Here is a 15,231-nt window from a genome sequence, read left to right as displayed (position 1 = left end):
TTCTACCCAAATCTTCCCATTGCAAGTCCCAAAATACATGACACTCTATAGTCTGCTAAACCCTTTAGCTCAAAAAGATGAATTCCACAGAATTTCTCTGATGCTCCTCTGGAGTGTCTTTATCCCTACTGCTACTTCACCACAGATTGCTTTAGCTTTCTTTTAAAAATCCCATCGCATGCAAATGACAACATGTTTTCTGTTCCTCTCTCGGTGCTCCCAAAAACTTTTTGGAGCTCTAGTTTAAAGAGATCATGCGTGTGGGCCTTGGAGTCAAAAAGGGTTGGCAGTAGGTACTAAACTTTCTCTCTTGACACAGAAAATAACCCTCTGCTGGGGCTATAATTCATTGACACTAAGAGGCTTTATGGCACGAAGTTTAACCAGTTCTTCCCACACAGCTATTCTCACCCACTGCACTCATTAATCAAAAAGCCTTTTAAATGTTATCTAGTAGCAAGAATTAAGCAGTTGTGTTTTGCACATCACGTCCCTTAGCTTGCTCTTTCATTTCCCCTTTTTCAACATTATCACATTATGTTCACTCTTCTTATTTGCTTTTCCTCTTCACAAAGCTCTTTAAACAGCTGCAAAGGGGGAGGGACCACTATGCTCACGAAAATTGCACTTTGCAGAACGCTTCTGTCAGGTCCTACTGTCTGTCTCTTTCCAGGCATTTCATACCTCCAAGATTCAGGTTTGCTTCTACATCTCTTGCCTGTGCATCTCTGCCAACAGAGCCTATTGCCAGCTGTCTAAGCTGAAGAACAGTAATCCAGTTCTTCTTAGTGCCATGAGAAAAATGTACAGCCTCGTTCTCTTTGTGGTGGGCTCCTTTTGTCTGAACGGTAAGTGACCTTTTCTTTCTCCTACAGTTTCAGAACAGTCAGAGCTTTTGGGGGTAACAGGCAGGGCAGTGGCATGAGCTCACAGACAATTCATAACCATCACCTCAGGAGGTTGCTGACTTTAAGAGGATGTATAAAATTGATTATTTTAGTGCTGTTTTGGGCTTGTTTGGTATCAGCACATGCACTACGATGAATATGGACAGACAGGTTGGATATAAAATTACATAACTGTAGGACATGACAATGATAATGACTAAATAATATCCCTTTAGTGCTCCCAGGATCATCTGTGATAGGAAAAGCAGCATATTATACTGAAGGTGAAAAAACGAACCATGACATGATCCGTAAATATGACAGATCTCATCCTTCTACCATTATTTTCTCAAGTTCCTATATTTTGCAAAGTTCATACTTCCGAATCTTTAAAATTAGAATGGAAACAGTTTAAATTAAGTTTTCATATGTAAACACATGCTACAAAAAATATAATATTTATGCCTTTCATACAAGAACATTTCCCTCAGTCTGTCAGGATTTCTTGGATATGTTTTAGCCAACACAACAGCCTGACAGCAGCACGAAATAGTGCATTTAGCATGGGAGCTTCTTCCCATGGAGAGGCTCCTCTGAAGTGCTCTGAGAGAAACTGGCTGAAACTAAACCAAGATCCTCAGATCACACACTTCCCACTTTTGTCTGTTCATTCCACACTTGTTTTGTTTCTTCCATGTCTGAAAGGCAACTTCTGAAAACATCTGCTTTGTGACAAAAGGAGAGTGAGGGCCCACTTTAGATTTTTAAATTATACATTCCTAAACCCCTGAGTATTTCCTTTTTTTATATGCATTAATTGCAGTGTAAAAATTAAAAACCTTTAAAATACAGTAAGTTCACTGCTACTTCCATTGGAACAAAAAATATTTCAAATCATCATGTTCTTCTAAGAGGTTATGAAAATCTTTTTGCTTGAGATTATGTTGAGAAGTAACAACATCATGAAGTTATTTCAGAGAAGATGATGGGGCTGCTTCATTGCTGCTTCTTACTTGTTCTTTACTAATTACAGATGAGAACTTGGTATGTCACTTATGTGTGAGAGAGTAAAGGATTAAAATGGTAACACATGCTACAGTTCTACTTCTAAACAAATATTATTTCAACATTTATTATGAGAACTGAGTTCAGAGAAACACTAGAAATGTGTCTTATGTTACATTTTAAAATGTAGACAGTAACAACAGTGAACTTGCCTATATCCCTCAGCATTGCTCCTTATTCTTTTCTGTGGAAATCACTCCAATGAATTTGTTATTATGCTGGAATCAAACAGGATGTCTAGTTACTTCATTTTATGTATTTAAATTAGACTATGTAAAAAGGAAAGTCTCCACAGCAGTGGTTTAGTTTCTTTTGCTGTGAAATTGGAAGCACCTTGGTGTAATTTTTTTTAATGCTCATAGTCCCACAGAGCAAACAAACTTACTGAGGAATGTGTACTGCAAGGTATGTGGTGATTGCTCTCCTTGTCACAGAGCAGATGTGTAGCGTGCTCAGTGAAGCTAAAATCATTTCCACAGCTCAGGATTCACCCCAATGGGCTTTATTTATTAGTGCTTTCAGTACACAAAGATGCTCCACTCCCAAATTAGGACTGCTTGATCATTGTTGTTAAAAAAATTTCTCTAAAAGCATCAGTCTACCATCTGCACCATCTCTGGTGATTACTGCTATTTGGAAAAAAAAGAAATAAAACCAGTTTGTGGGGAAAACTGCACTTCTATTTCTTCCAACCCTGAGAGGAAAAAGAGATGTTTCAAAGGCCTGGCTACTGACACGCAACGCACATAAAGATGAAACTGGATGCCTGGTAATTTTGTTCTCATTAATTGCCATCTGGTTTATATGTAGATTGTTAATGGAAAGTAGACTGTAAAAATTAGACAAGAAACGCTCATTTTTTGCCAGTATTTACAGAGATTGGTTTTAACAAGTTTTAAGGTAGTGCAGGGCTGACATCTAGTGGTGTATGATACAGGTGACAGCAGCCCCTTTATTTCTGATTACTAATTACAAAGGCTGGAATTTTATAAAGGATTATCCCTAGAGAAGGAATGCCTTCACTAAGAGCAGATAATTTCTCAAAGGGATTCATTGTTGAATAAATATTTTTTATAATTAAAGTCATGATTTGTCATTAACCCACACAAAGTTTATTAACAGTCACTACTTGGGAATCTGAGCTGTTCTCATCAGGCATGCAGACCCCACACCATGTCTGGATTTGCAGACCAGATGACTGTGATTGCTAAAAGCAGGTTTGAGAGTAAAAACTAATTACAAACCCAGAATTAGCTTTCTGCAAATATACTACAGTTCCTACTCCTGACTCCCCATTTAGCAAATACTCTCTGTGCTGGAATATCCAGAAAAAAGCAGCAATGCAGTGAAAACACAGTTAACAATTCAAACAAGAACTCGCATCTTTGCTAACAGTATTCAGTGACCACTGAATGAAACAAACCAACTGACAATTTATTTATATTTTAATTATAGCCATATGTTTACATCACTTACATATGCAACAGTAGGAATGTCTACTAAAAAAATCTACTATAAATAAACCCAACATAAAACTCCACCAAAGGACACAATAAAAAAACTTTAACAAGGATTCTGTCTTGAACTACCATAGGATTTCTAACCTATCCTTATAACCACAAGATTCATTCTTAGAACATGGCCTTTTCTTCACAGTATCAAATTTAGCTTCTCCTTGATTGCTCCACACAAGAAAACCACCCCAGAATCTGAAGCTTAGCAAGATTCAGCATAGCTCTAGCTTGATAAGCTTTTGATTAGGCACCTTGCACTGAGAACAAATGTCATATTAAAATATCACATGGTATAGGGCTTTTATAATGACTTTCAGGGAGGTACAAAGCAAGTGTAAATCAAAAAACAAACTGACCCAACAAACACAGATACATTCATCCAAATTTGTTTTCCCAAATGCCTTGGAAAGTACTTGAAAAACCTATTCTGAAGAACAATGTTATAGTTAAGTATGGGTGAAGAATTTGGGCTACCAGCCCACAGCCCATGCTGGTCTTACAAGAATTAAATCAAGTGTGGTGTTTACCTCAACCTTTCCACAAAGCTCGAGTAAAAGCTGTTCTTAGATGTGAAATCTCTGTTTGATAACCTTTCCTTTTACCTCACTCCACTCTCTCACTGGATCAGAAACAAGAAGGTCTTAGGGTATTTAGGTTCTGAATACAGGTTGGATTCAGAAGAATTTGAAGTTTGAAGAGAGACTTGTTCAGCCTATCAACTTGCAGCCCAGATCACAAGGAAATGTGGCACCTTCTAGACATGCACACCAACTTTGGCCGCTTATTTGATCCTGACCTTTTGGTGTCTGCCTTTCCCCAGATTTCATGGATATGCAACAACATAAAAAAACCCCAAATCAAATTAATGTACCACAAATTAAAAATACTTGCATGGCCAGTGATTTTTACTGTGTGAAATTGCTTTGGGAAATAATGAAGCATGTATGCTGTAAGGACACTACCCTCATTTCTGCAGTGTCTAGAGGTGAATTAGGTGAGCTGAATTAGGTGACCTTTTCTATGGAAGAGGCATTCTATCCATTGCATTGGAACCTGTGTGCACTAACACAGTAATTTCATCAGCATCACAACCCAGACCTGCCCAACACAGAGCACAGGGTGTCTGGCTCAGCTCTGTCAGCAGGATGTCACCAGGACCTTGCTCATCAGCATGGTCAGGTGGTCAACAGCGGTTTGAAAGTCTACTGGGGTGATTTTAAAAAGCACACAAAGAGCACGAGAACAGAATAAATAACCCTGGGGTTGTGCCAGAAGCTGCTCTGCTCCACAGGGAATGTTCAAGCTTGTTTGACAGTAACCTGTAGATACTGTATTTTGTAGTCACTGGACTCCAGCTTTGGCAAAGATTTACAGCATTTGTGCTGATCCACAAATCAGGTTTTACTTCCACATAAAGTAAGTCTAACATACTGCCTAGGGTTTTCAAATTTTGAATCAGAAACATCACTACTAGATGTCTGGGGACTACTAGAGAGTCCCCAGACATTAAAAAATCCTTTATGACTCCTAAAGCTGATCCCCTGGTTTTCTCTACATAAAGCAGAGTCTTTAAATTTGTATGTGTACCTTCAACTCAGTCTCCTACAGCACTAAAGAGAGAAGTCACAGCTGGATCCTCCCTTTGGATCATAGAATAATTCTTCCCCTGTTATCAAGAGGGTGGTTTGCTCCCAGTTTCTATTTCTGAGTGTAATCCCAAAAGTATCTACCAATTTGAGCTTCACATTTTATTACAAAACACCCTGAGAGGGATCTGCTTTGATCTGTGCTCTGTGAAAGACAGTCAACTTCAGCAGAACAGATATCAGTGCAAGCACTGTATCCTCCTGTTCACACAAGTCTTTAGAAAATCAAAAGCTGTCATTATTTCCCAAAGATGATCTGATGCACAGATATTCTGTGAGTCCTAACTCATGTCACTTTAGTGTCCCTTCCATAATCCTGTTTTGTGATGCTTTACAGGTAGCATGGCAGCAGATGCTGAAGAAAAACTAATGAACCACCTGCTGAGTCCTGACAGGTACAATAAGTTAATTCGACCAGCTGTCAACTCCTCCCAGCTGGTATCCATAGAACTGCAGGTTTCCCTGGCACAGCTCATCAGTGTGGTAAGTTCAAATTAGGCTATGCCTTTACATTCAATACTACCTGCACAGCACCCTAATCAATAGTTATACTGGCATTGCTACATCTCTGCTCTTCTCTCATTTGTGTAACACTATTGATAGGCAGAGCCCATACACACAATTTACTGGTTTTAGACCTCACAATGGAGCTACAATGGGGAAATCAGACTATGCCTAAGGACTGGGGCCAGACCTTCATCCAATAGAATTCCTAATAGCTAAAATTCAAAATCATTCCACTGATTTCAGTACAGCTACTGTAAGCTACCCCAGGTCAGGACCCATCCTGGACAGTGCACACCATCCACCATCAGGGGAATGCTAATCCATCTTCTACTCAAGTGCTTCAATGGCCTGAAAACAAGCTACAAAGCCACATCCAAATCACATGACATATCAGGCATATTAATAAAGAACACTGGAATGTTTTAAAGAAAAACATACATTATTTCTAGCTGGAAGAGCTTAACATGGTTAAAATAATCCTCATGAAAGCAACTCCTCATATTCAATAACAATTACTTCAGTGGGTCTAAAAGACACTTTCACCCACAAGGTTAGTATGTGTTTGACAGTTATTACAAGGTATAAACACATCTTTTCTAAGAGAGATTAACATTAACTGCAGTGGGAATGACAGCCAGTATATAAGTGGGAATAATTTCCTGAACTGGGCTTTCAACTCTGCTGCTCTCCCTGAGAGAGACAGAGAAGATACAGATGACTGCCTCCTGTCAGAATTTGTGTAAGGGCTTGTGACTGGGCTGCTGCAAACTTTTAGAGACATAAAGAATGCATATTCTGAAATTCAAGAAGAAAGACTCTGTTGGAATGTAAGGGGAACTGTACAAATAGCTGAGGTCCATGCAGACTGGATATAATATATATACAGTCATAGATGTATATACATATACCCTCAGGATTCAATGCCATGTATACCACATGATTCTAGTGAAGTGCTGTCTCTCCTGGGGAGCTCCATCTGGACACAGGCATGCCACCTTCCATCCTGCACTACACCACGAGCACAGTGTCCCCTCAGACTGCAGATTCTGGGCATAGAAAGGGAGGTGTCTTGTTCCAGAGGCCCTGGTGATCAACAACCTAAGCAAGGTGGATGAATGGGCAAAGACCAAGACCAGCACAGCTCAGTCCCTATCCCTCTACAGCCTCACTCTTTGAGCAGAATAAAATTAGGCATCTTGTAGGCTCCAACAACCGTAAGCATGTTCAGGATCAGAGAATTAACTCATTTTCCTGCAGAAATCCTCCTGGCAGATCTTCTGCAGAGAGGTTTCTCTTCTGGACTGCTGTCTAGAGACACGGTATACATGGCAAACCTTACACCAACCTCACACAACCTCATACAGGCCAGCTGTCCCTTCTGTTTCAAATCAAGGGTGGAGAAGTGGGGTGGGGTGGGGTGGGATAGGAAACCAACTTAGCAAGGTGGTGGTTATTGTTTCCAAATAACTGCACTCACTCCTGCCATAACTGTTCTTGTTAAAAGGCATGTGGAATTCTGCATTTATGGGATTACTACTTATCATCAGTATGTGTACGAGACTGACCATTGTACCTTAGAGAAATGTCTGTCTTGAAATACACTAGACAAAATCGTGCTTAAAAACCCACTGAATAAATCTTATTACTGCAATGAAGTGAAACATCTTAGAGGCCAGTTTTTGTCTCTGTTTTTTCCCTGCAGAATGAACGGGAGCAGATCATGACTACGAACGTCTGGGTGAACCAGGTAACAAACCCACAGAGAAATGGCTCTTGCAAAGCACAAATACAACTGCTGTCACTCCACCACATGATTGTTTTGTTAGTGCTGCTCTGGACACTCCCATCACTACTGTCCAATTCTTCTCTTAGGAGTGGATTGATTATCGGCTGGCTTGGAAGCCCTCTGACTATGAAGGAATAAATAAGCTGAGAATACCTTCAAAGCACATCTGGCTGCCAGACATTGTGCTTTACAATAAGTAAGTAAAACTGGTGTGGTTTACACAGACAATGAACAAAATTTTAACCAAGGAACAAACATCAGAAATGATGAAGCAGGTCTGGTAAGATTTTAAAACTGAATTTTAGATAGTAGCAAGTGTATCTGACCGAGCTACTGGGCTCAAAGATAATTTTCAACATCAGCACTCTGGTTAAAGAAATTCCAGCAGAGCTGGAAGATGTCTGCAACATGAGCAGTTACAGCACAGGATCCAGGCCAAGGCTCACAACTGAGACAGATTTCTATGAAAATAGACTGTATGGAAAGAATAAATTGCAGTTGCAAGAAGACATCTGGAATCCTATCAGACATCTTAGGGGCTGAGATACAGTTTTGTTTTCTTCTTCCCCCACTCCTTCTTCTACCACAGACCCCAGGACACACATCTGTTACAAAGTTCACACATACCATAACTCCAGGAGTTCATATTCATGTAGAAAATCCAAATTATATTCCATTTCATACAGCACTGAAAAAATCCATTCTATGAATACATAATAAATCTGTCAACATTTGACTCTGTTGCTTTATAGTACTGAGAAAAATATCCTACTTCAGTTCCTCTTTCAAACAAAGGAACTGACAATTTTGTTTTGCTTTGGTTTAAGTTCTAGCAAAACCTTGAAGTGGATGATAAACTTTTTTTTTTAATAATCAAAATTTATACTTTTATAATACTTTGAAAACCAACAAATTCATGAGCACACGATGATTTATGAACATATACAGATGGGAAACCCAGGAAGTTTATATATAACTGAGTTAAGTCCTTGGAATCCTACTACTGGAAACCAGATTTGATGAACACTTAAATCTAATGTATGAGTCACAAAATAATTCAGCCAGTGGATTAGGATGTACTCTGCCCACTCAAAGCTTGTTCTGGTAAATTGTGCCTCTGCCCTCTGCTTCTTTTTGCTACTGGCCAACTGATACTGTTTAATAGCTTGTAAAAATAGAAAGGAATAATTTCAAAAGGTTTCTTAAATGCACAGGAACAAGCCTCACTGTATTGGATTTCTACATTAGTACAAAGCTTCAATTAAATTTTAGCTAAAGCACAGCCCCATGTAACTTCCTGCTGCTGGAGCAGAGTTTCACAGGCATCAGTCAGTTTGAGGCGCTCAGGAAAACACAAAGTGTGTCCCCATGCCCACAGCTCTGTCTGGGGCCTGTGCAGAGGGCTCTGGGAGTGCAGCCCAGCCTCTTCCCACCACTGAGACAGGACAGTCAGCACCACAACTCACAAACTCCCAGCCCAGGTTTCTGCCCAGCACATGGCATGGCATGATGGCAAAGGTAACTCAGGGAGTACAGATATGTCAGAACTAAGACACAATTCATTTCCCCAAAAATAGCCATCTCATTTGCAATGAACTAATGACCCCTGTTAGTGGCTGTAGCCACTCACTTCCACATCTGGTTGTTTCACTGTCTGCATGAATTAGCTGCAAAGGTCTCAGCTCGGTGCCAGGTTCTCACTGCCCCACCCAGGTGAGCCCTTTCCAGAGTCACACCTAACTGACTCACACACATGTGCCAAGCCGTAGATATTTGCAGCATTTCCCTGCTTAGGAAAAAAAAAAAAATCACCCTTAGCACTGAAATAATGATTTTCCATGATGCCTTGTCAACAAACACTACCCCAGGATACTCAATGGCTTAAACAGCTCTACCTTGTTGGCCCACACTGTTGGGCAGAAGATACTTCTGACTGATAATGATCTTCTCCCTAAGTTACAGGGCCCATCAGAACATAGAAGACTCCCCTGGTGGAAATTCAGCAGTTGGAAGAGATACAAAGCCAAGATTATTTGTGGGCACTAAGAATGCTGTGGCTTGTCTGTTCTGGTTTTGTAATAAGTAAACATTAACTGGAATGATGCAATAAATAAGCCATATAATTACATTTCCTCTGCCTACAGTCTCCCTGCATTTCTAACTAATGCAGCTCATCCTTATTTCCTTGTCCAAGTCATTTAGGAGTGTTGCTCTGTGTTCTTGGCAGTGGCTACACTCCAAATCAAAGGTACCTCTGTTTTCACATGGGATGATCTCATTTTTGCTTAGCCTTCAGAGATGTAGGAAGATTTAATTATTTGAGCAAAAATTTACAAAACACATTGATTTCTTTGGATGAAACAGAGGTGTGTATTTGGTATTGAATAATAATTTTATAAGTTTTTTTTTCTGTAAGTAATGGACCAAGAATCAACTATCTGATTGGGAGAAATGCATACATTAATCTCCCTATCAAGTTATAGCTCCCTACAACATAGATTTCAGAATAATAGTATTACTAAACTTTGATTCTCAGAACAACTGGGGCCCACAAGATCAAGAATGTCAGACCTTTTTTATTTTGAACTATGTTTTTCCTCCTAATATTTTACCACTTTCTCCCCTTTCTCTTTTCCCCCCTCATTAGTGCGGACGGCACGTACGAGGTCTCGCTGTACACAAATGCCATTGTACAGAACAATGGAAGCATTCGCTGGCTGCCACCAGCCATTTACAAGAGTGCCTGCAAGATTGAGGTGAAGCATTTCCCATTTGACCAACAGAACTGCACCCTCAAGTTCCGCTCCTGGACCTACGACCACACAGAAATTGATATGGTGCTTAAGACTTCCACGGCGAGCATGGACGACTTCACACCAAGCGGAGAGTGGGACATTATAGCACTCCCAGGAAGAAGGACTGTAAACCCTCTGGACCCCAAATATGTCGATCTGACATATGACTTCATTATTAAAAGGAAACCACTTTTTTATACCATCAACCTTATCATTCCCTGTGTGCTAATTACATCCTTAGCCATTCTAGTATTCTACTTGCCTTCAGACTGTGGTGAAAAAATGACTTTATGCATATCTGTGTTGCTTGCCCTGACTGTGTTCTTGCTGCTGATCTCCAAAATTGTCCCTCCAACATCTCTAGATATTCCGCTGATTGGCAAGTATCTCATGTTTACAATGGTGCTGGTGACCTTCTCAATAGTGACCAGTGTCTGTGTGCTCAATGTCCACCACAGATCTCCAAGTACTCACACTATGCCCCCTTGGGTAAAGCTGGTTTTCCTTGAAAGGCTCCCAGCCTACCTGTTCATGAAGCGCCCAGAAAATCATTCTCCACGGCAAAAGCCATGCAACTGCAAAAAGACGAAAGCAGAGAATCCTTGTATGGAGCCATCTGACTTCTACAAGAACTCTACCTATTTTTTAAATACAGCTTCTGCCAAAAGATATGATATGAAAGTCTCTGAGACACCTGACAATGTCAGCAGTCATCGAGATTTTAGGCTAAGAACAGGTGTGAAATTTTCTCCTGAAGTGCGAGAAGCAATTGATGGAGTCAGTTTTATAGCAGAGCACATGAAAAGCGATGACAACGACCAGAGTGTAAGTAAAAATGAGAAATCCCTGCCCTTCCAAACTTCATCTTCTGTCCTCCTCTGTAACATGCTATTCCTCAGAAAGCATATTTGAACTCTCTAGCTATTGTCAAGATTTTAGAGAGATTCTAGATATAGCTCATAAGAGGAAATAATTTATGCCATTAATGAAAAGCAATTTGATAACTGCAAATAGTCTCCTTATAAATAACTTGGCTATTTCTACAAAAAGAGTTTGCTGATTGCCCAGTAAGTCATGAAACACTCTTAAAAAAGCTTTGTTGTCACATTCAAGTGGTGATTGGCAGGGGAAGAAAACAATTTTCAGTTCCAGGTTAGAAATAGACCATCTTTCACCACTGTGAATCAGTAAGACTGTGATTCAATCCATGGCCAGGCCAAGCTAACCAGAAGCAATGTTCAATGTTCCTGCAGCTCATGCATTCATTTACCTAATGAAAGCACAGAAGGAGAATTTAGCAAAATTGGTAGAAGCCCTTTGCAAACCCCATCTCTAGACTAAGATACTTGCCTGTGTATGGCAAACACCATGGGTAGGATTAAAAACCTCAACAGAGCTGACACTTCTTTCATTATTTATATATATACCAGACTCATTAGGTTAGGAGAAATTTATTTTTAAGTTGTGCTTTATTTAAGCTGTGCTGCTGCTCTATTCCCCTGCCCTACTCACAGGCCTGTAGCTAGCACAATAGAGTTGATAGAAACACTGAATAACACTTGGAAAATTCAGGTGGGTCACAGGTTTTATTTAGACAAGCACCCACAGTTGGGAAAAATCATCCTCATACTTACCATTGTCCTCTCTCTAATCCAGACCACAGTGAGACTCCAGGTTCTCTATTCCTGTTGTGCTTCCCCTCCCTCAGCCAAACAGATTAAATAAAGTCTGGTTTCTGATCTTGCAGCAGTCCCTAGAGGAGCATGCTGCTGAGTAGCTCATGTTTTCTATTAGCGGAAATTACTGTCAATATAAATAAAGAAGGTCAGCTATTAACATTAGACATGAGCTTGTAAACATTGAAACTGACTGAACAGAAGCTGACCTTCATAGTGCAGGAAAAGGTTTTCTAATAGCTCAGAAATTCTTGCAAGGATGTATTGCACACTAAAGGATCTACAAAGCTTTCACTTGGTAGTAAGAACAATTTTCAAGAGCATTTTATATATTGAAAATCCACTTACTACTTTTCATATGGGGTCCTCTGATATTACAGACAATTTTTCTAGATTCATAACTTTATTCTCTGCTTCCTTGCCTCATCACAATGGTCTGATAACAACTGTTCATATACATTTATATGGTGTGATTGCAGAAGCATTCAATTCCCATTAGCAGCAGTGGGAATTAAAAGTGTGCACTGGAGGAAAAATATGTAATGGTCTAATATCAGACATGATTCAACTGCCAAGGATGATAAAGTCACTGATGTGAAGACATCCCCTGTGTAACCAGAATCAATGAGACAGGAAAAATTATTCCAAATGAAGATTTATATATTTCCCCTTTACCATAACAGCCCGGTTGGTCACTTCAGTCTGAGGCAGAATCTAAAGCCATGACTTTCACAGACAACTCATGCAGGGCAAAAAGGCATTTTAATAAAAGCAACAGTATTAATATGCATTAAACCCCATGAATAAGATGACTGCTGATAAGAAAGGAACTCTGAAGCTAATCTTGTTTAACAGCAGTAAACACCATCTATTTTTGCCCACTCAGATTAATAGCATTTACAAACTAAAATTGAAGAAAAAAAATTCCTTAATTGGATTATAGTGTGGGTCCTTCAGGGCTGGCACCACACCAGGCAGACACACTCAGTATCTGATGCATCCAAGAAAGCTAAGAAATATTTACTCTATTTTTCTCCACTGCTCAGATGTGTTGTAGGAGAAAAATCCCTTACCAAGCCTAAAGCCAGTTTATTCCCTGAACTTTGAGATAATTTCCTTTTATTTTGATAAACAAAAACTCAGCATTAGCAAGAGGAAGACCAAAAGAATATGACAAATTACTAATATCTTTAATTGGCTTTTTCTTCCAGGTCATTGAAGATTGGAAATATGTTGCCATGGTAGTGGACAGGCTGTTTCTCTGGATATTTGTCCTTGTTTGTGTCCTGGGGACTGTTGGATTATTTCTGCAACCGCTTTTTCAAAACCACACTGCTGCCATAAACCCTTAGCTGTTATTTTAAATGTCAATACTTACACAGACATTTGGTCTCATTCTGCTCTCAGTTCCCCTTTGTTAACTCCACAAAGGTGCCCAGTGAGTTGCACTTACATCCCTTAGAGTAGGGAAAAGGAACATAGAACTTGACTTACTGGGATAGGAAAAAACCAAAACAAATAAAAAACTATTTTTTTCAGTGAGTCCCATACTTCTGGTGATATCTTGCCCTTTTTTCAATTATTTGAAGTCTGAACATTACAGTGAGAGATTTTTGCTGTACAAGATGTCATCCTGGCATCATCATCATCATCATATTATTATGTATTTTAAATACATTGCCTTAGGAAGGATATTTTCTTTCCTTAGAATACTGCAAGTTCCATATTACAAAGAAGGTACTGATGTGAAATTTCTTCAAATGCATCAAAGTTATTTATGTCTGATTTATAAAGAGCTTGCAAGTGGGTTGGATACTTACATCTGAACTGAGAAACAGAAACACTTTTGAGGTAGCCACTGAAAGGTTTCTCAGCTTGCCGTCTCTGGTACCTGATGGATTAACAAAGGCCAAATTAATGTATGATAAACAAACATGTATATAATACTCTGTTTGGTGATGAAATAGAAATAAACCATAACATTTTCCTTTATATAGATTTAGTCCTCAAATTGCCTGCAAGTTTAACAGCTCATGTATCTGGGGCACAAGCACACTTTAATGAGTCTAAGGCTACGAGCACAGGAAAGCAATGGGAGAAGAAAATGGTGAAAGGCAGCAAGAATGAGAAGACATGTGAGTACACACAGACCTGTGTGCTTTTCTGGAGAGATTTTAATGTGGATTTTAGTATAACCCTCAACAAATCAGCTAGGGAAGAACATAGAGTCTTAAAGTTTTTGGCAAAGGACAGATTGAGGCCCTAGACCCCCATCACAGGACAATCCCACCACAGTTTCTTCCAGGAAACCTACAAAAACAAAAGTGGGCTCCTTGCACTTTTCAAGTGAAATCAATCTCAGTTTTTCCTTGGGGTGCTGTGGACACACAACCATTGTATCACCATTGGTAAGTACAACTAACACCTGGTAAACAAACTTGAAATCCACTATTACTTGTGAAGGGATTTGAGGCTCACCTGTCCCAGGGGAATTAGTTGACACCTAAACCTGTGTTCTTCAACAAGCCACAGCTGAAGACAGTTCCAGCCCTACTTGCCTTCATCAAGACCAAGCTGCATTTTCTACCTAGAATTACCATTCCCAGGCAGCCTCAGATAAGGACAAAGATTTAGCTGTGTATTCACACCTTTGCAATTTCTCTGAGCAGCTGCAGGGCTGCATTCACTCCCTCCCAAGGTGGCTGAACCCCTCCTGCACCAGTGGCACCCCCATCCCTGAGGCCTGGAGCACTTCAGCAGGGCTGGGTGCCCTGCAGTCTGAGAAGATGCTGTCTTGGTTTGGAAAGCCAGGTGTGTGCTAAGGAAGGCAGGAGCCTCCCCTGAAATGGAAAATGTAAACCCCCTCTCTCCAAATTGCTATAAATTTTAAATTAAGGGGCTCGTGGGCAAAATATTTGGGAGCAGGAATAACAGTTCTTTACTAGGAAGAAAATAAAAAGACAAAATGAACAATGCAATAAACCAAAGCAACCCTGACAGAGTCAGAACGCAACCTGGCACCCAGTTAGACTTGTGGCTGCAGCCCTCTGCAGTGTCAGGGGTGGTTTGTTGGAGCAGGGATCCTGTAGAAGGGTGTAGTGGAAGAGGCAGCTGTTCCTCTGGGAAATCCAGAGGAGAAAAGCTGTGCTGGTATTCCAGAATCTCCAGATTATATCTGGGTAGCAATGCTTGGCTCCTCCCTCTGGGCTTACATCTCCCAATGGGATGCTGTAGTTCTTATCAGCCATGCAGTGTTTCACATGCAGTGAAAGGGAGTGTGGAAGAGATAAGGAAAACTGCCCATTTAACAGAAGAGAACTGCCATACAGATGGTAAATAGAATACAATTTGTTTG

The 15,231-nt window shown here is 40.0% G+C and overlaps 1 protein-coding gene across 1 annotated transcript; it reads left to right on the top strand.

The window, feature by feature from the left end:
* Positions 1–622: 622 nt before the first annotated feature.
* CHRNB4 (cholinergic receptor nicotinic beta 4 subunit) lies at positions 623–13,868 on the top strand. Its single transcript, XM_005487798.4, has 6 exons — positions 623–848; positions 5,450–5,595; positions 7,322–7,366; positions 7,492–7,601; positions 10,053–11,025; positions 13,088–13,868. The coding sequence occupies exons 1-6, from the start codon at positions 794–796 to the stop codon at positions 13,226–13,228; spliced, it is 1,470 nt and encodes a 489-aa protein (XP_005487855.1). The 5' UTR covers positions 623–793; the 3' UTR covers positions 13,229–13,868.
* The last annotated feature ends 1,363 nt before the right edge of the window (positions 13,869–15,231 follow it).

Source organism: Zonotrichia albicollis, chromosome 11, assembly GCF_047830755.1.
Source record: "Zonotrichia albicollis isolate bZonAlb1 chromosome 11, bZonAlb1.hap1, whole genome shotgun sequence".
Taxonomy (NCBI): Eukaryota; Metazoa; Chordata; class Aves; order Passeriformes; family Passerellidae; genus Zonotrichia; species Zonotrichia albicollis.
Note: the sequence above shows the minus strand (reverse complement) of the source record. Positions and strands in the feature narration are given on the sequence as shown.

What these genes read in the sequence shown, in the direction of transcription:
- CHRNB4 (XM_005487798.4), top strand. Translation starts at nt 794, where the DNA reads ATGAGAAAAATGTACAGCCTCGTTCTCTTTGTGGTGGGCTCCTTTTGT. An exon ending in TGGCACAGCTCATCAGTGTG is followed by an intron (nt 5,596 to 7,321) that starts GTAAGTTCAAAT and finishes TTTTCCCTGCAG; the next exon opens with AATGAACGGGAGCAGATCAT. An exon ending in CGAACGTCTGGGTGAACCAG is followed by an intron (nt 7,367 to 7,491) that starts GTAACAAACCCA and finishes TTCTTCTCTTAG; the next exon opens with GAGTGGATTGATTATCGGCT.